The sequence below is a fragment of the Accipiter gentilis genome, chromosome 5 (genome assembly GCF_929443795.1).
Source record: "Accipiter gentilis chromosome 5, bAccGen1.1, whole genome shotgun sequence".
In the NCBI taxonomy this organism is placed as follows: domain Eukaryota; kingdom Metazoa; phylum Chordata; class Aves; order Accipitriformes; family Accipitridae; genus Astur; species Astur gentilis.
The window spans coordinates 5456184-5476471 of NC_064884.1; the positions used below are offsets into that span (position 1 = coordinate 5456184).

General features: G+C 52.9%; 1 protein-coding gene across 7 annotated transcripts in view; it reads left to right on the forward strand.

The window, feature by feature from the left end:
- Window positions 1-10295: 10295 nt before the first annotated feature.
- NECTIN1 (nectin cell adhesion molecule 1) overlaps window positions 10296-20288 on the forward strand; it is a 107744-nt gene continuing 97751 nt past the window's right edge. For all 7 annotated transcript variants that reach the window (XR_007506000.1, XM_049800195.1, XM_049800189.1 and 4 more), the window contains exon 1: window positions 10296-10456. Coding sequence is in view for 6 of the 7 variants with exons in the window: in XM_049800195.1 (XP_049656152.1) it covers window positions 10375-10456 (82 nt within the window). In the remaining variant the exon portion in view is untranslated. The remainder of the gene's footprint in view (window positions 10457-20288) is intronic.

Here is a 20288-nt window from a genome sequence, read left to right on the forward strand (position 1 = left end):
CCACTCCGAATGATTTGTGACAGGAGGAAATTAGGTTTGATGGGAGCCGGGATGGGTGGGTTTGGAGAGCCATCTCTCCTTCCCAGAGGGAAACTGGAAAGGGAAGGGAAGGAAAGGAAAGAAGACCCCCCATGGTGCTAGGTGGTGTACAAGCATGGAAGAGAGAAGTAGAGAGATTGCAGTCAGATCTTACACAGGCTTTCCACGTGTCCTTCAGGCACAAGTACCTCAGTTTGGCAAGCCCTTCTAAATCTCTGCAGTTAGCAGTAAAAATGAGGCATTTTCCCAGCCACCATCTGATCTTCTTCATCAGTCACTGCTCTGCATTGCCTACCCACCCACCCATCCCTACTCATCCTGAGGATAAAACCCACTTAGCCAAGCCCCTTCCCATCCAGCCCTTCATCACTGGGGATCAATTTCCTATATTGACTGAGCAGGCCCCAGCCATTAACGAGTTCATTTTCCGTCACTTAGATGCAGATGGATTCCCTCAGGAGCCCCAGGGTCACCGAAGTTTCATTAACAGATGCTGTAAAAGTATTTAAATACATTTTAAAAAATCACTTGACAAATGGAGTAAGCCCATAGTCCTACTCCTCTCAGGTTATCTTAAAAGATAAAAGAAACCTTTGCTGCCTGCAGAAGGACAGAAAGCCCTTAACAGCTTGTCCCTGTTACTATCCATCTCACAACACGTCACCTCTAAAGAGGTCCAATTTCCCATAATGCTCCAGATAGAAACCATCTATTCATTTATTCAAGCTCTGGCTAAGCATGTTCCAGCCACTAAGGGCTTTTGGCCTCTGAACTTCCCTGTTAGCTGTGACATGCTTTCTGGTGGTAAACTGAGGCACGAAATGATGAAGACTCAGACCCAGATCTGGATGCTCAGACACACTAGCAGAATAGGTATCATAGACAGATAGACAGGCATTGGTAGCTCTGCTGCAAAGGCAATTCTTGCCCCAGTTGTTTATATCAGGGGAAAAAAAAAAATATAACTGAGTCCTGTCTGGCCTTGAACACCACACAGAAGATTACATGGGAAAATATGTGTCAGAAATACAGGCTGAACTCAGGAGTCTGCTTCTGCTGCTAAAAGATTTCTGTCTTCTTGCCACAGATCTTTAGAAGACAGGCTGAATTTTACTACCATGAAACTCCATGTAGATGCTGGCTTAGCAGTTACTCCATGAGAGGGGGGTTTGGAACCTGGAAACATCACCAAATCTCCACCAAAAACATGGCCATGGAAAATTCAGCCCTGCACACAGTTTCCACTGTGAGCTCATTTATGTCGAGAATTCAAGCTACACATTTGAAAAATTTGCAAACAAAAATTTAATGTGACATTTTTCTCCCCACTTGGAAAGAGATGACTCATTAAGTCAGTCTACAACTCTTATTGGGTGTCCAGGATGGCAGGGTCTCACAGCACTTTGAAATATAGTCACATTATCCCCAAACATGAGGAGGTAGACCAAATAAACCTGGCTCCCCCAAGTCCCAGGCCTGCATGAATCCTTTCTCCTCATGGGAAGACTGTAAAGTACCATAGATCTACCAAATTTTTCCTAGGATCTTTTTCCATCACAAAAAAGCCCTAACCAAATGGCTAGTAGGAATTAGCAGGCAGACACTGGCTCTTTGGCTGGTTGAGTGAAAGTCTGGGTAGACTTGCCGTGGGGACAGATGCTTGTCCCCGGCACCAGGCCAGCAGCTCTCCCAGGGAGATGGGCAAAGCCTCCCTGTCCAGTGTCTTTGGAAAAGTCTTGTGATCTCCTAGGAACTCAGCATAAGGAAGGTGACCTCCTCCCTCCAGCATCTGCAGAAGAAAGCAGAAGCTCATGGACGGAGGAGACTGATTGCTCCCACAGTTACACAGGAGGAGGGAACTGGCCCATGAGGAGAGCTTTGTCCTCTGAGAGAGAACAGTAACGTCATTTCAATGGCCCCTCTGCAGTTACTCCAGGCTGACAGAAACATTTCCCTTGGAGTCCCTCCAAATTCACATTGCTCACTCCTCAGACTGCAGCAAAATTCCTCCGAATAGACATCAGCCAGGCCCAGTTGGCATTTACAAAACAGGCTGCAAGGGGGTGTACTCTAGGTTCACAAAAGCACTGTTTGGAGTGAAACCCCTTGCCTTCCCTGGGGTGGCGGAGGAGCACGCACAGGAGACCTCCACTGCATGCACAGCCTGGCAATAGTCTCCTCCTGCTCACCAACAAGAGATTCATTAATGCCAACAAGGTAAACTCAGCCTGTATTATTCATATCTGTATTTATCAAGTATTTATGCTGACAACCTAGAGGGCGATAAATCAGCATCACCGGGATGTGTTGATTCCCGTGGCCGATTCTGATGCTGACAAGGCTGATGCCTGCCTCGCCTGGCGCAGGCGGGGCAGAGGGCCCTGCTCGCAGAGAAACAGCTCGTTTGTGACAGCCGGAAATTAACAGCCTGGCTGGAAGCGGGGAAGAGAGAGAGAACAGTCTCTGCTGGATGTGCCTCAGAAGCAAATGGCAAGGATTGAACGGGGAAGCTGCTTGTGCTGCAGAAATCTTTCCCTACCTGGATGTGGATTTTAACAAGGCTTGCAACGGCGTAGTGGCGCAGGAACGGGTCTTGGGCTGCCTTCTGCATCCAGCCACGCCAGCACAGACAGGGAGTGCGCTGGCTCATTACAGGTTTACACCACAAATATAGCCATGTCTAGCCTGGATTTGCTGCAGATTTGCTAAAGTTAATGATTGGAGTTGCTCCAGAGGTACACCTTGACAGGGGGGAGTTGACCTGGGGTCCATCTCCAGGGATTCCAGCAGGGTGACAGTGGAGTTACCCTGCCGATGGCAATGTGCCCTCCAGACTCACTGTGGTGGCTGCAGGGGCTATTGCTCCCTGTTCACAGCAGCAGCTCTACTGCCATAGCATCGAATTTACAGTCTCGTGCTATTGACTTGACAGCCTGCAAATGAGACAGGCCTGCAAACCTCTTGACTTCTCGCCCTGTGATCCAGAGATCAAGTCCCAGAAGAGCTTATGCAAGAAAAGAAGCCTATTTGTCCAGCTACTAGAAGCAAAGGCCTTATTTCCACTTGTAAATTTACAGCAAGTTCTGATCCCGATTCAAATCCGAAGCAGAGTGTGTCACTGAATTTCCAGTTCAGAAGAAATCCTCTCTGTGGCTTTTCCCTCATGGATGACTGCATAGCGGCTTCTAAAATGCTCAGTCAGAAGGCTATTCTGGGTATTGGTTTGGGACTCAGCGTCCTGCCTTCCCTGCCATGCACGGGCACTGCCAAGGCGCTCGGGAAGGCAGGGCTACAGCGCTGTTCAATAATGCATGTTATTTCCTAATACGATAACCGCTGAGGCTTGTGCCTGCTCTGAATGAGCTGTGCCAGTGCCAGAGAGCGTATCGGTTCAGATGTTGGAGCCGAGAGACAAGTCTTGAAGAGGAGACAGAGAATTCCCCTTGCCGGACCTCATTAGCAACACCGGGAACACATGCCCTTTGAAATATTTCTGCTGATTTCATTTTCTATTTCTATATTTTCTTCCTCTGTGCCATCGTATCTCTGTGAACGCTGCGTCTAATCTTCTGCCTGGCACAGGCCCTCGGTGCGCGCATACGCACACGCGCGATCCCAAGTGCAAGCCGGCACGTTTGTGTGCATGTTAAGACAGACCTTCTCATTCCTCCTTAGATGTCAGCTCTGTCAAGAAAGGCGATAGCTCCTTCTAGCAAGCATTTAAGCAGCTTCGCCGAAGCAACTGTTCTTTGCCGCCACGGAACCCGGTCACGTACCCACGGACCCCAACGCGAAGCAGGCAGACACCTGCTGTCCCGGAGCCGGCGCTCCCCCAGCCCGCCCGGGCCGGGGAAAGGCTGCGGCCCTGGGAGGGACACGGGGGGACGGGGGGCGGCGACGGCTCGTTCCGGACTCGGCTCCGGAGCGGCTGTAAGGCAGCATCGGCCGCGGCCCCCTCGTCGCCGTGCCTTCACGGCGGCGGGACCGGCGGCTGCCCGCCCGGGCCGTGGCCTCTCCCGGGGGCAGAGCCGGCCCTGCCGACACTAGATGGTGCTCGGCCGTTGTGCTTGGTGCGGCGGTGTCTGGGGCCGGCTCCCGGGCTCCCGTGAGGGGATTGCAGAGAGGCACCGGCCGGTTGGGCCCGCCTTTTTCTCCGCGAGGCCTTCGGCCCCTCCGCTCCCCCAGAAACGCTCCTCCCGCCCCAGTGGTCCCTGTCCCGGGAAGGGTGGGATCAGCCGCAGGCCCTCCTGCTCCGGCACCGCCTGCGCGGGAGACGTGACCCCCGGTTCCTGCAACTGTAAGCCAGGAGACACCTCAAGGGCGCTTAAAAAAGTTAGGCGCCCTCTTCCTAACCTATCAAGACTCCATCCCTTCCTCTGCTTAACGCAGAGCGGACCCAAAATTAAAAACGTCTCCCGGCGGTAACTTTACTGTTGATGGCCGGAGTGGAAGGTGTGTGTCGGCCCAGAAAGCCAAGAAGAAAAGAGTGGACCAAACAGCTGCATGGTGCAGTGGTTTGAGCTAGATATGGATGCTGCTTGCAGCAGCCTTACTCGTGCACGAGTACTCCGGCCCAAATTCACCCCCAGTTTGTGGCTGGTTGGATTGAAAAGCACTCAGATCAGCCGTTGTTGGGCATCCCCAAAATGTGGGTCCTCCCAAGGCCACCAGCCTTGCACTTCAAGCCACTTTCCACCAAACGCCTGTAGCAGGAGTCGTACTGCTTTCTGCAAGGCCGGGGTTCCTAATCTCCCTGCGCTTCTTTTCTCCATGTATAATGAGGATTATGGTTTAATTTCTGCCTCACAAGGGGGTGCTGTGGGGATCGAGAGGGTTAAGGCACTCAGGTAGCATTGCAGCAAGGCTATTACAAGCCCTTCAAGAGAGGGGGACAGAAAAACCCCACTGCTGTTTGCAGACTGCTTACAGCTTGCATCAGCTTCCATTAACTGGGAGGCAATTTTCTCACCAGTTCAGATTTAATTTCTTCTCCAACTGCTGGCCCTATCCAGAGAACAGCAGGACAGGAGTGACTATCAGCACTGAATTGCCTTTTGAAAGGATGGTGCTTTCACATCTGAAGGAGTGTCTGCTGTCTGTACAGCGTATACGTGTGCGTATGTATGTGTGTTCATGTAAGCATGTAGGAGGCTGTATCAGGAGAGCTCAGAAGTGAAGCCAAGCAGAGAATCAGCTCAGGAAGCCCTTTGCACTTCTGATCCCTCATTGTTGACTGTGCTACAGACACATTATGTGTGTTTACAGATGAAAAAGCAAAAATAAAACTGATGCCGGCTTTAAAATTCTGTTCAGCACAGCCTTCTGCACTGATTCAAAATGTTTATAAACAGAGAAGTTAATGTAATCAGCACTGCAGCAAATACACACCAGGTACACGGCAGAGACAGGAGTGTCAAATGCGCTCCCAGCTCAGAATGACAGGCCTCTGCTGTGGGCTCTTCATCAAACAAAGGCAGCTGAAAAAACCCACTGAGGAATGTTTTAAAGAGCAATTCCTCCCCCCCTTCTTCCCTCCTTCCAACCCCCTCTGGTAATCGTAATTGTAAAATATAATGTAAGATGTCCATTCCCACTGAGCCTTTCAAGTCGCAGGGCCTTGCCAGACTCTGTGTGCGCAGGGAGCCCCTGGAAAGTGGCCGCTGCTCTGGAAGGGGGGTGGGGGCACAGCCCCAGACATCAGTGGAGGAACTGGAGTTCACCAGTGTGGGGGAATTCCTGGGTGACATTTCTTCCTCCCTGGCAGGCAGCAGCCCCTTTGGAAACACAGTGGTCCCCTGAGGGCTATCCATCAGCCCAGCTCCATTGTTCCTGAGCATGTGCTGCACTCATCCCAGAGCAGATAGGAGATGCATTTACAAAGATTTGGATGAGCCATTTTCCCCTGACTTCAGCCCAGCAAGTGTTCAGCCCTGGGGAAGGATATGTACAAGCTTGCCAGGGAAGACCCCATCCAAAGGAGCTGCGTCATTGCAGAACCCGTACCAAACCCATCCCGTGTCCTCCTGCACATTGCCAAAAGACCATGCTCAACCACGTTAGCCAGTGGGAAGGATTTTGGGAGGTGCACGTGAAACGTCCTATTACAGCAGGTTGCTGCAGAGACGTTACCTCACATGTCAGCATCAGCAGAAAACTCTTGTGCTGGCTGAACAGCCAAAATGCTGGGCGGACAAAACAGTGCTTGAATACAAGCAAGCCTTTTTTTTTTTTTTTTTTTTTTTTCCCCCAGCCAAATGTTGTTTCATGCTTTAATTGCAATTTTCAAGACCTATATTAGCATGACAACTTATGTAAGTGTCGGCCAAATTACTACACCATTTCTAGTATCTGTGCCTAAAACAGATTTCACAGGGGTGTAGAGGAAGGGGCTTGTATAAATTTTGGATCTCTGTTCTGATGGCTAGTTGCCATCTAAAATGAGACTTCTACCATCCCTAAAAATTGAAAGGGGGTAAATATGACTTCTGTACGGTATTAGGAATGGTTTTCCTTGGGGAAGGGAGAATTCCTCACAGCCCAGTCCTTTGGACTATCTGAAGCACCAGGTGGGCTGTTTTTTTCTCTCTTTGTTTCTACTGGAATATGTTTATAGATTTATGAAGGGGATTTCTGAGCCTCAGAGTGGTTCATATGTTCCTATACTAGGACTGGAAAGGATGGGCAACCTTTGAAACCCCTGTCCTATTATTGCAGGCAGCATGGTATATAAAGTAGTTAGGGCTCCTCCTCCACGTCTCTGGCTGGGATGCGCTTTAGAAACCTACTGCTGTGAGGGTTGGAAACAAGGAAAGAAACAATTGGCTAAACCAGCTGATGTAGCAAAGCAGAAGGCAGCCCCATCAGCGCCACAGAGGACATGCACACAGAGACCTCCCCCAATCAAAAAAATAAGCATGATGCAAATAAATATGTTACATATTATGATCTTCCTCCTCTAGAAATAACAAAAAAACTGCCAAACCAAAGTATTCTACTCCTGCCTTTCCTGCTCATGCAGAAGTCCCCTTGGGCTTCACGGAAATTTTGGACTCACAAAAAGCTGCAGAACAGGGGCCCCATGGCACTGTGTAATAAATCTTAGAAGTTAACAGCCAGAACTGTGCCAAATGTGATGGGTTTTGCTTTGCGCAGGATCATGAAAATAATACATTCTGGCTCAATAAGTTAGGCCTGATGCACCAGGGCTAATGGTCTACTGCTGCTGCTGCTAATGGATTTACATTTTTGTCTCAAATGTTTGAGGTCTGTGATCTGGGAGGCCAAGGCCCGAGGCTCTATCAAATCTCCCCATATTCTTGAAAGGAAATCTTAATCGTACCCCTGACGTAGCACTGAAATGTCACCTTGCTTAGATCAAGATATGATCAATCCCGAGTTTTTCTTTCTGTGATTGATTTCAGATTTGCATTTGCAACAAACCAGGGGGGAATTTCACATCTTTGCCATGTCTGTTCTGTGTCACCCACAAGCCCTCAGGAACAGCGTTCCCCTTCCTAGCCCTCACAGTGAATGACGTGGGCAACTTCAGGGTTTGCCAAACCGTCACTGCTCCCCGTGGCCAAGCAGTGCACCAAAGGGCTGCCAAGGGTGAGAACAGACCTGCCCGGTGTACTGCATAATCACTGCTTTGGCTAGGCTCTTTCCTTTCGCAGAGGAAAACCACTGGCTGCTGGGCCTGTGAAGGAAACCCTGAACGTGTGGAGCGAGGGTAACCAACCCAAGATGTCTTTGCCTGGGTTTGCAGAAAGCTTAAAACAATAGTGCTGAGGTCTGGCCTGCCCTATGCATCTCAGCAGAGGCTAGCTCAGGTGCCAGTTGCAGTACAGTAAAAGGGAGAGGGGAGAGTGTAACACTGGGAAAAATGTAAGTTGGAACATCGTGTAATGTGGGGGACTCGATCGCAACTTAGAGAGACCTGCCCAGGGAAGTAACATCTCATCAGAGGTATCTCTTTAATAGAGTCAGGAAAAGAAATAATGAGATTTTATGGATTAAAGGTGAAACTAGGCAGATAAACACTCCAAGGACAGGAAAACCAGCCACTGAAATGGTTGAAAATAACAACTGTTGCAAGGATGCCAGGAGCTTTCCATAGCTTGCCTGTCCACAAGGACAGGGGGTTACGCTCCTAAACTCAGGCCTGCAGCTTTACAGAAGAGGTGGGAGGCAGAAATCATCAGAGCAAGTTCAGCAGCCTCCGCTCCACAAGCAGGATGTCCAGAGGAGTCCCAGTGGCCTTAAAGTCTGTGAATCTATTAGCTAAACCTCATTACTACGTAATAACTTTTGTTATTTTGGAACAAACCTTGTATCTGGCTAATCCGCTTTGTTACAGAGCTGTCCATCCTTCCCTCCAACAGGAATTAACTTCTAAAGGAATTAAAAGGAGGAGGAGACTGCTGAAGGGGTCCTTAGAGGTATCTTTTTATAGCTGCTGGCTGCCCCCCCCCCCTTCCTTTTCCACTATGTGTGGCATCCTTCCCCACCGATTCTGTCCTTTTCTGCTTGCCAGGCATTGATTTGTTCCTGTGTTATTCTAATGGAGCTTGAAATCAACATGACTTTGTTGTCGGTTGTTGTCATTGTTGTTCACATCTTTGTTTGGGGTTCAGCATCCTTGTGGAGGCCAGGGCAGTTCAGGAGCTGGCATTAGCAGGCTAAATACCTCCTTAGCAAAAGATCCACGAAGGCTGTATCTGTGCCCACATAATAAGGGCTGTTACGAAGCCCAGCGAACCAGTGCCTCCCTCCTTCAGTGCATCAGCCCTTGTGCCGGTTCTGAATCCCCTCGCTTATCAAAGCGCACAGAACGTGTCCAGAGCAAGCTCCTTCTTTCAGCAGGCCCCACGAAAACGCCGTGTATTACTTGGGATCTACGTCCAAAGCACCGTATGAGTGCAATTCTAGGTTCCATATGATAGCTATGTCTATTTCACACGCGGTTTACGTAAGGTATTTTTACACGTCGTCGTACCGCTGGCCAGACAGGTAGGCTGCTGTCACTGCCGGCAGCCGTGGCCCAGGCGTTCCACCATCCATCCGTAAGGGAATTCAGAAAACAAGCCCCAAAGTCCACAAAACCCGGGTGCCGAGGCACAGCCGAGGAGCACCTTAGGAAACCCACCGAGAGCCGCCCCGGGTTCCGAGATTATCCCCCTGCAAGCACGCCGGACACCCGCCGAACAAAAGGCGGCTGCCAACAGCAGCCAGCTGGCGGGGAGAAGGGGCGAGGCTGGGGAGCTCCGACCACCACCCCCCGCCCCTCAAGCCGACGCGGGCAGGCGCCGGAGCCGGGGGGGGGGCAGCCCCGGGGGAGCTCCCCCCCCCCCCCCACCCCCGCCCCCAGCGGCAGCGGGGCGGCCGCCGGAGAGCGGCTTGCCGGAGAGCGACCGGCGTCGTCCCGGGCTGCGGGGCAGGCAAAGAGTTAACGCTGCGCCCTCCTTCCGCTGTGCACTGACATCACGCAGGAGAGGGCGAGCGCCGCCGCCGCCCCGCCCGGGAGTGTGTGCGTGTGCGTGTGCGAGTGCGAGCGGGCGGCCGTGCCTCGCAGCCCGGGCAGCCCGCGCCGCCCTCCCTCCCTCCCTTCCTCCTTCCCCCCCCCCCCCGTCCCTCTCCGCCCCGCGGCCGGCCCGGACCCGCGCCCCCCGCCCGGCCATGGAGCGCCGCAGCCGGCCCACCGTCACCGCCACCGCCGCCGCCGCCGCCTGAGAGCCGCCGGGCTCCCGGCGCCCCGCGCCCCGGGAAGCGGAGGGCGGGCAGCGGGCGGGGGCTGCCGAGCCCCGCCGCCGGAGCCACGGGACCGCCGCGCTGCGACCGGCGGCAGCAGCCCGCGAAGGGCTCTCCCTCGCTTTTCTTTATTTGTTCCCCCCCTTCTTTTTTTTTCTTTCTTTCCCCTTTTTCCTTTTTTTTTTTTTTTTTTTTAATTGCATTCCCTCCCCCCCCCCCCCCCCCCCTTCCTCACTCGCCCGGCTCTGCGGACGTGCTCGCTCCCGGAGGAAGGCACCCGCGCTGCCCCGGCGCCCGCAGCCGGCCGGAGCGCCCGGAGCCCGCGGAGAGGGGCCCCCCGCGCCCCGCCGAGCCCCAGGGCCCCTGCGGATGTGCGAAGCTCTCCTCCGGCCGCCCGTCCTCCCGCCGGCTTGCCTGCTGGGCGCACCGCCTCTTTGTCCTCCTGCACCTACATTTATTTTTTTTTTAATTTTTTATTTTTATTTTTTATTTTTTTAAGCAGACCTGAACATCACCGGGGGCGGGGAGGGTGGGGGGCCCAGCGACGCTGCCAGACCGACCCTTGCCCATTTCTCCTAAGGAACTCTCATGGCTTCACAGCTGCAGACAAGTTGCCGTGCATCTTGGTGGACTATCGGAGTTTGCATCCTGGCGGCCGCGCTCCTACCAGGTGAGCCGCTGCCGGCCGGTGTCCCCCCCAGGGAGGCGGTGGGCTCTGCCTGCTCTGCGGGGGTCGCGGCAGCCCCGGAGGAGGGCTGCGGGGTGCCGATGGAGGGAAGGGGGTGCGGGAAGTGCTGCGGAGCGGCGGGGAAGGATGGGATCGGCTTTTTTGGGGTGCGCGCCCGGGGCTGGAGCAGGTGTGGAAGCATCTGCGTGAGGGTGGGAGAGAGTCGGGGCCGGTTTCATCTCCGGCTTGGAGAGGAACAACACGATCGTTTGTTTCGGAAGCAGCTGCAGGCTGTGGGCTCCGGAGTCCTGGGAGCTGAGGCCGTTTGTTTGCTCTTTGGATCGAGCAACGTCTAGCGAGGCATGGCAGCCAGGCTTCCCGGGAAAGGGAGCCACAAGGCTGGGTAACGAGCACAGATGTTTCGGAAGGAGAGATGGAAGGTTTCAGCTGTCCAGCGTCCCCGAAATCCCCGCTCCCCTCAGCACACACACTTCCCGTGGGCTGTTTTGCGGAGGGGCTCCACTGCTCCCAGGTTTCAGCCCTTCCTTTCACCGCTTTTGCACTTGGGTGCCTGATGGCATCTGATCCATCCCTTTGGTGCCGATCCATCCCTGGAAAGGAGGACATGGGGAAAGATTCGGATCGACTTCTCCGCAGCCCGTTCGACCTACCCTGGCGCTTGCAGAACAGCCCGTTTGTCCCCTCCCCAGGGCTCGGTCCTGCCCTGGGCTCCAGCACTGATCTTAGAAGCGGGAGAGTGACCCACTTTGCGAAGTGCCCTGGGGCAGGACTCTTTTATTCTGCTCCAGTGCAGAATGGGTTAATGCCATCCTGGAGGGCTTTCCGGAGTCGGCTGTGGGAGTCGTGGAAGGGGGACCAGCAGTCTGGGTTTACAGTGCTTGTGAATGAACTGGGAAATGCAAATAGAACCAATGTTTGCCTTTTTGAGGCTAGGCTCCTGGTGGCTGGGTCTGGAGCGCATGGCAGCGGGCACATGTGCCACCCCCGGGTCGGTATGCAGCCTTCTGCAGGGGTAAGAGGCAGGCTGTGCCTGCAGAAGGAGTGGGATCTGCAGCTGGAGAGAAGTTGCGCTGGAGGCAGGGTGGGGGCCAGCATCCTAGAAGAGCAGCCAGGCTGCCTGGGCTGTGACTCTTGAGATGTGGCTGCAGTTTGCAAAGTCTGGGCCAAAGGATCGGCCGTCAGAGCAAATGCCAGGGCCCAGGGTTCCCTGGTGCTAGCAGAGACAGAGGTGATAACATCCAGGGCATGGGAGATCAACAGAGCACAGTGACTGGATGGTCCAGCTAAAATGGATGAGGACAAAGGTGAAATGGAAGGGGATGATGGTCAAGAAACCAGGGAGACAGAGGGAAAAGCTTAACAGAGTGATGAGAAACCAGGTCTGGGTATACCTCTGTATGCCTAGGACAAAGAGATCTGCGATGCATTGCAAAAAGAGGTGATGGAAGGGACAGCCCCGGGCTCCCTGCACTCCTCTCTGCTTCCAGGCAAGTGCCTGGCTGAGCTCTGGCTCCTCACAAGGAGTCTCAGAACTTTCCATGCCATTCTTCACCTGGTCTTCCCTCCTTCTCATCCCTCCACTGGGCAGCTCCATGCAGGAAACCCTCCCTGCAACCCCCGGGAAAGGCACTGGAGGTGGAATAATGCTGTGGTGACTGTGCTGGGTGAACCAAAAGGGGTTTATGCTCCCACAGTTGCTCTAGGAATTGCTTTCACCAAGGAGACACACAGACAGTGACCCTGGGGCAGGCTGGCATCTCACCTTGTCCTGCCCAGAGAGACTTTTTTTCTCCGAATTATCCTATTTTTGGCTGTTCTCGAGGCTTTGCTGCCAGCAGTCAGGCAATCTCGTCTCCTGCCACTCTGCAGTAGCATGGCAGTTTATCTTGCACTGTCCCGCTGACAGCTCTGCCAGGATAAGCCAGTGGTGCATCTAGTGGTGCCTTGCCAAGCAAAGGGTACAGCCAGCTCTGCAATGCTCCAGGAAGATAATCCTTCCCAACCTCTGTCCGTGATCACCAAGTACCCTGCAGCCTGTGTGGGCGAGACTCTCAGCTGGACCAGTTTAGTGGTGGATCCACCACATTTGCAGGAATGACTGATCCTATATTACTTATTCATTCATTCCTTTCATTCATTTGTGCACTTCTTTGTACTGTGGATGCATCCCAGGGCTGCAGGGAAGGACCAGCACAATACTGTGCTAGGTGCTGCACAAAGCCACAGCAGACTGACAGTCCTTACTAAACCACAGGTCTGAATGCCATACTGAGGCAGGTAGTTTCTCAAGTTCGCAATGCATTGTGCCAAAATCAGCTGAGGGTTTATATATAACAAGCCATATGTAAGCTTTGAATGCAGACAAGCTTGCTTATCAAGGAGAAGGGGAGAGGGGAACTTAGGATCCTCTGTTATAAGTGAATTAGTAGCTGTGGGCTTTGTTGGAAAATGTGGTTTGGTACCTAGCACCCAAGAAAGATGAGACAAAGGCAAGAGACACTACCTGCTTTCTGGAAAACCTTTCATGCTCATCTGATCAATGCCATTTCTTTTTGTTCCCATCCATGTATACTACCTCCCCCTTCTGACAATGTTAGCTTTTCTTCCGATAAGGAAATAAAAAGTTCCCTGCCGTAAAAGCTGTAAGGAGTCCCTTATAAAAATCTGCTTTACAAATTATCTTTAATGTGATCGGCTCAATCGTCCAGAACGGATTCAATTCAGGGTTCCTGCAGCCTTCCACGCAAATCTGCCTGCCTGTCCATTTGGAACCATTAACCAGTTATCAACTCAGGCTACGGCATTGGGGCTTCAAGATATTGACATAAATAGGGCTTATTGAAAAGCCGTGGGCTACCAGGGAGGAGAGATCCTAGGTGGCTGATCTTCAGAGGTTAGGAACACTTGCGGTTAAATTGATGCTTTACAAGTCTTAACAATCTGTCTGTTTATCCCTGCCATGAAGCTCGGTACAGTTTGAGATGCAACCACGCAGAGCAGAGGCATTCATCTTGTGCTTGGTCCTGCATTTGCAGATCTGGGCCTCTATTTCCAAACGCTCCCCTCTGTCTGGGGACAAATTCCTGTCTGCTATCACTGGGCTACCTCTTGGGCTCCGAGAGGGGCCTGGGAGCCTTTCTTTGCGAAGTGCTTTGAGATGCTCAGCAAGGGCGAGCTGGAGAGGTGTCTGAAGCTTTGACACAGGGTTTTTCCATCACGGCACTTGAAAGCCGCATTGACTAAGCTGTAGTGACCTGGAGGCTTTAGGTCAAGCTTGGCTGCAGCTGGCGGGAGGGTTCATTTTTGGGGAGGTACGACAGCTCTCTGGAGTGCTGGGAATAGTCAAAGTGTGTCGCTGCAGGATCTGGTCCATCTTGTAGTCTACAGAGCTGCGTTAATATCCCAAAGCAGCTCCCCAAAGGCAAAAAGTTGCTAGAGTTTTGTTCAGCTTTTGGTTTGAGTTCTTAGTAGTTATTTCTCTTTCCCCCATCTATCTCGTCCCAAAACTCAGAAACAACAACATCAGGCTATTTCAGGAAGTAAAAGTGTGTCTTTTGCTGATATTTTCTCGTTAAACCTCGCTTGTTGTGGTGGAACCGACCCATCGAGTTTTAACCCGGCGTGAATTGATGAGCTCATGTATGTGTCAGTGTGGGTGAGGCGACAGGCTGTACTGAGAGCCAGCTCAGCCCACAAGCAGGAGGGTGTCTGCCCCATGGCCAGAGCCAGGGGACGACCGTGGTTAATGCTATTTGCTCTCTGAACCGGCAGCGTTAATCAAGCAAGAGCTCCCAGCCCAGTGCACATGGATCCATTTGCAAAGAGACAGACAGAAAAGCAGGGGCATTACCGCATCCAGCAACACATCTAGCACGAGGCAAATGCTCGCGATTAACTGGTGGCTGACAAGATGCCGATGCTGGCGGAGCCTGGCACGTCTCTCCTTGCATCGCCCCTCCTCTGGGCTGCAGCTGTACCAGCCACAAAGCCAAGTTTACAGGGAGGTGCCAGAAGGATCCTGTGGACACTGTTCACACCTCAGCTGAATCACGAAGGGAACCAGAAGAGCCGGTTGTCGTGACCTGCTTCCCAGGCCTGCGTTTCCACTGGCACCCCTTGCCCTCTGCTAGCACCACTAAGGCTGGGGACAGTGGGGACAGCCCATCATAAGGCAGGGGGAGAGCAGCGAGAGGCCACCACTAGCCAGGGGAAGGCTCTTTCCCACCTCCAGCGCCCTGGGGAGTTACACAGCACCGCCAGCAGACAGGCATGTGGGGGAGATGGTGGGGCAGCGCCAGGGGAAAAAGATTTTTTGGAAGAGCAGAGTCTCTGTGAATGCTGCAGGGATGAGTTGGTTAAGTCCTCAGATGGATGGCCACAATCCTCAGGGCCTCTGAGAAAAAGCTCGCGTCTTGCAATGTTGTTGCTCGAGGTCTTGATGGCTCTTGCTCAGTCCTTTTCACAGGCCAGCAAGGCGTATCGGTGCAAAAAGCAGAAACAAATGAGAGAGGGACAAAGGTATTCCAATCTGAGCAACCCCTAGAGATCTTCTTGCTTTTTCAAATACGTCAGATTAAATCAGGGCAGCTCTGATGCAGGGTGAGTTGATGCCGCCAGCCACTGGAGCTGGGACCCAGTTTGCATTTGAGACACCTATTGTGTTAATTACCAGAGCACAGCCATCCCAGCACGGAGAATTCAGAGCTCTGCAGTGAGGGTTCCCTAACCCAGATTACTGTTTCAGGTGAAAATTTGTTTAACTAAGGAATGAAACCTCTCATGATACATCCCCTCGTTTTCCTCCTGGCTGCTGTTGAGCTGCAGATGTTCTCCTGGCCTTACAGTTTTCTTCGCTTCTCCCAGTGAAGGTTTACTCCAGGCTAGATTGACGCACATACCCTCCCGGTGCACATGCACGTACCCTCCCAGCTTGGTTTTCAAGCAGAACGCCTCTGCTCCATACCAGCAGAAGAACTCCTGCCCAAGCTGCTCAGATGTGAACTATCATCCATGGGTGGAAGGACAGTTTCCCCTCAGTCTGCGCGTGAGAGCCTGTAGCAGCCAGACAGGCACCTCCCTGTCCTTCCACTGTGCCACCATGCTAGGTTTAAAGTCCTGCGTTGACAATCTTGTCTCCGTCACACACAGAAACGGGAAGTGAAATTCGCAGGCTCAAGGGCTACCTTCCCAGCACTGTGTTATTTTATATGCCCCGTGCTGTTATTTCTGTGTGTCCCTGCCTCCATGGGCACCCCAGAAAGCGTGGGGAGTTTAATGCCTTGCTGTCCATTCACTGTTTCTCCCCATCTCTGGGGCTGATGCAGTTGTTCACGCAGGCTGGCATCATAAAAGCTGCGGCAGCTCTCGGCTCTGCAGCAATCCCAAGGCAGACAAACAGCAGCTACTGGGCATGAGAGGGGGAGAGAGAGCTTCAGTCCCTTGCTGTTTGCCCAGCCCAGGAGGACAGGGGGTCCCAGGCTAGGGAGGCTGCTTGTGCCCTGTATGGCCCAGGTCTGCAGCAGCTGGGGCCAGGGGGAATCTGGCCAGCGGTCTCTTGTCCCTTCGGAATCTCTGTGGGGTGCTGGGGATGGATAGGAGGAACTGACCCAACTTGATGAACCGTCTCTTCTCCATTCCCCCACGATAAAGCTGTCCCTGCAGGAGGTTTATAATCCTCCTTTGACATTATTTGGTGTGATGCAGGAGGAAAGGCTTTCTAGGCACTATCCACCCAACTCTGCCTCTCTCCCTCGCTCTGCTCCAGGCCTGCCCTCCCTGGCTCTGAGCCAGTCCAGTTGGAAATTGGTGTACAGCACTACTTTCCCTCTTCATTAGACCTACAGGTAGGCAGGGGGAAAGAGCTTAAGGAGAAGCAAGATCTGTGTGACTCTCCTCCCTGAAAGAAAAACACAGGGATGGGGTTTTCTGTTCCCCATCCCAGCCTATTTACCTTTCTAACTGCAGGAAATGGCAAAGTGCCTCCATCTGCTCCCGACCATGCAGGGATGCTACAGAAGGACCTGCAAATCACATCACTGCCTTGAAGCAGCGGCAGGTACCAGATGGACCACCTGGCTATGAGACAGCAGGTGCTCCCAAGCCTGGTTAGTCAAGAGGACTCTGCCTCCATCTCTCTTAGGAGTTTGCTCTCTACCTGGGAAAACCCCGTAATCAGACTGATTTTGAGTCTATTTTTCCTTTCCCATGGAAGATCCATTCCTCCCCCCATGCTAGAGTGAGGCATCCAGAGGCATGGCCAGGAGTGACAGAGGGTCCATGCAGCTCGCAGCGAGTGGCTAACATCCAGCATTTCTGCTCTGGTGACAGGCGAGAGCCGTTCCCAGCACAAAGGCCTGTCTGTGCGGAGACGAGGGGGCTGGAGCGGTGTGCCATGTGGCCACCTGAGACCAAAACCAGCCTTGTTCTCTGTGTGAGGCTAAAGACATAGTATCAGAACAGGCTGCTGCAGAGGAGGGTCTGTAGCCACATCATGCAAATCCAGGAGGGGGGACGCTGGATTTCAGCTGGCCTTATCTTTTGCACTGAGGATCCCACGCTTGGCCAAATCAGGTTTCATTTCTTAATCCCTGGCAAGATACCCTCTGGACCAAGGGCGGTACTGCTTGAGAAGCTTTTCACTGACCATTTTCACTGTCCCTAGGAAGAACAGCCCAAGGGGGCAGTCTGGGGGCAGAGTTCTGGCTATGGACTCAGGTTCTAATGCTAATGTGTAGAAGAGGCTGCTGGAACTTAAGAGCTCAAGGAGAGGCTGGTGGAACTCGAGCTCAAGCAGAGGCCTACAATTAGAGGCTGTTGTGCTGAGTGTCCTAGCAAAGCCAGGGGTTACAAACGGTCCAGGTCCATGATGGGCAGAAGTCATAGACCTAGGGGAGAGTTTAATATGATGAACAAGGTTTGCTCAGAGGCACATACAGAGAGCTGGATAGTTCAGGAGAAAGGTCAGGGTTTCCGTCAGTGTCTTGTCCAGGTTTCTGTGTAGAGCAGCTTGATACATGATAGTTATGCTGGCCTGCGTGAGGCACTCTGACACTCAGGGCAGGGGAGAGCAGCAAGGGAGGAATGAACCATGCCCCGTCCTTGAACAGCCCAAACAAATGAGCTAGCTAAGCTCAGAGTCTGGGGCCGGGTGAGTTATCAGCACACTGTAGAGTTATAACTCACCCCTCACCCAAACCCATGGCCGTGACAGAGGTTCCCCCTGCCTTGAAACATTTCCTCACCCTCCCACTGCTTTGGGACTAGAAATAAAGAGACCATCTCAGTGTGCTACAGACCCAGCTTTCCTAACTACCTGCCAGAGCTATAGCTGCTGCGCCAGAGACTGATGAGTGCTATATGCCCAATAAAATGAATGCTGGGGTGGGCAGGAGAAGGGTGCACATTGCTGCCGGCACGCTAAACATCAACACAAAGCCTGCAGTCAGGAGTACCCTGGTTTCACTGGAGAATTCAGCTGCACCAAGCTATGGCTACTTTTTTCTTAGGGAGAGGCATCCAATGGGCTTTACTCTTTGACTTTTCCTGGGCTGGATAATCAGCACTGAGACCCATTGTAGGCAAGCCCAGTCACATTCCTACCAGAGTAGCTGTGCCAATGGCCTTCCTAGCTTGGGGGGGGGAGGGAGGGGGGGGGCAAAACTAGAGGAAATGTTAAGGATGGATAATTAAAGTCGGTTTAGGGGCTGTAAGTACACACAAGAACAAGATCACCCCTGTTCCAAAGAGGTTGCAGCATGCAGTATTTCCTTGCTGCTCTTGCCTGTGTCACCTTAGTCACTTAGCCAAGGCCCATGCCATTTGAGCAGTGTTGTTTTAAGGGCTGGAACAGAAGGCAGCAGCTAGTGGTTTGGTGGTGTACAGCGGCAACAACTGCACAAGCTGTTCATTCCTGGGCCCGTTCATGCTCTTCCCCTTGTCAGCTGCACTGGCATGGTGGCTAGGAACTGAGCTGCAGGAAGGGGTATCTTCTGGGTGCAGGGGAGAACCAAGGCTGTGCCCATTCATGGTCATTAGGGATCAGGGATGTGTTGCATAGCAGCATCCTTGCCATGCTGTAATTTATATCAGCTGCCACAGTTTCCATTGGATACAGGATCCCTCTTGGCTCTCTAGGCAGTGCTGCTGGGTGATGTTGGTCTGTGCATTGCACCCCACAGCTGGACATGCTGTAGCTCTGTATATTTTAGTCGGGGAGGATGAGTTCATTTTTGTATACCAAGGGGCTAAGACCTAGGTGGTAGATGCTGAAGAAAGTGCAGTCTCAGACCAGCCCAGGATCCAAAACTACAGGACACCTATCGTCGCGACTTCAAAGCCAAGTACTGTGCTGCTTGTGTCGTATTGGTAAAGCACATGGTGTCTTACGAAAGGCTTTCGAAAAGGCTTCTTGCTTTTCTCTTCAAGGCCATGGTTATGAAAGACAGTCATGTGCACCAACATGTGAATCAACACACATGTACCAGAGTGCCACTGCTGTCCTGGTGTTTGCCCCTGTGCAGGCATGGCCACCTGCTGCCAGCACTCCCCTCTCCCCAGGCTTGCATCGGTTTTCTGCTCTCTCTCCAGGCAGAAGCAGGGAGAGGAGGACGGCAAGGGGACAGGACCTGCTGCTCTTGCTTGTGGCATCTGCAGCAGCCCCTCTTGCTGCCCAGCCCAGGTGGTGCTCTCCAGCTGCAGGTGGGGATGTGAGACCCAGACCTTCAGGGCAGCAGCAGTGCCCTCCTTACTGCAGGGTTCAGGGGCTGGGGCAGCCTCTGAACATCTGCTGTGTGCTGAAATGGGGGAGAGGGCTTGCAGGGGAGCAGACAGAGGCCAGGAGCTCTGTGTGTGCAAGTTTTATGAAGAGACTTTTACTAGTGATGGTGCTGAGCTTGCCAAACATATCTCATGTGCTTGGGTTTAGCAAGAACCCAGAGAAAGTGGGGGAGGGCTTATTGGGATCTCCTTGCAGAGGGAGTGATTACAGTATGCTCTGATCTTTAGAGGCGGCTTGTTTGGGGATTTGCTTGATGCTCTGATGCCTAATGGGTGTGCTCATGTATCCCTTTGATACAAGCTGAATAGGATCCTTTTGGGAGGATGACAGCAGTCCTGGTAAGGGGTGGGAGGGATGGCAGGGAGAGAGGCTTGCACAGAGCACGGGCTTGTAAAAGGGGGAATGTTCTCAGTGCCTGAGGACCCGGGAGGGAATTAGGAGCAGGGCCGAGTTTGGCAGGAGTAGAGCTGCAGTGGTTGCAGAGGAAGGCAGTGCTCTGGCAGTTTATCTTTGGGTCCTCTAGGACCCCCCTGAGACCAAGGCTGAGAACTCTCACATGTACACCTCCTGTGGCAGACAGTTGCCGCGCAGCATCATTCAACCTGTGATCAGTCAACCTGTGATCAGTCAGCCGTTGACAAGATTTCTTAGATGACTGCCAGAAACGGAGCCCACCCCACTCCCCACGCTGTGCAGGGAAGGAAACACTAACCAACTGGAGGAACAGTAAAGCATCAGAAATTAAAACTGGCCTGGCGATCCTGTGCAAGCCGATGCCTGGATTTTCCTGCCCCAAAGCTCAGGTGGCCTTGCTACTCACAACGGCTGGGACACACTGCTCCAGCGGGCAAAGCACCACGTGAGGCTCTGCCCTGGCGCCAACTCCAGGGCCATATCCTTCAGTTGACATCCACGAGCAGGTCCCTGTGCCCTGGTGTCCCATTCCCGCTGTGTCTGGTTACATGCTCAGGCTCCTGGCCCAGAAAACCAGACTGCTGTTCCCGTGAGGGTGCTGCTGTGTAGAGCCGTGTTGTCTCA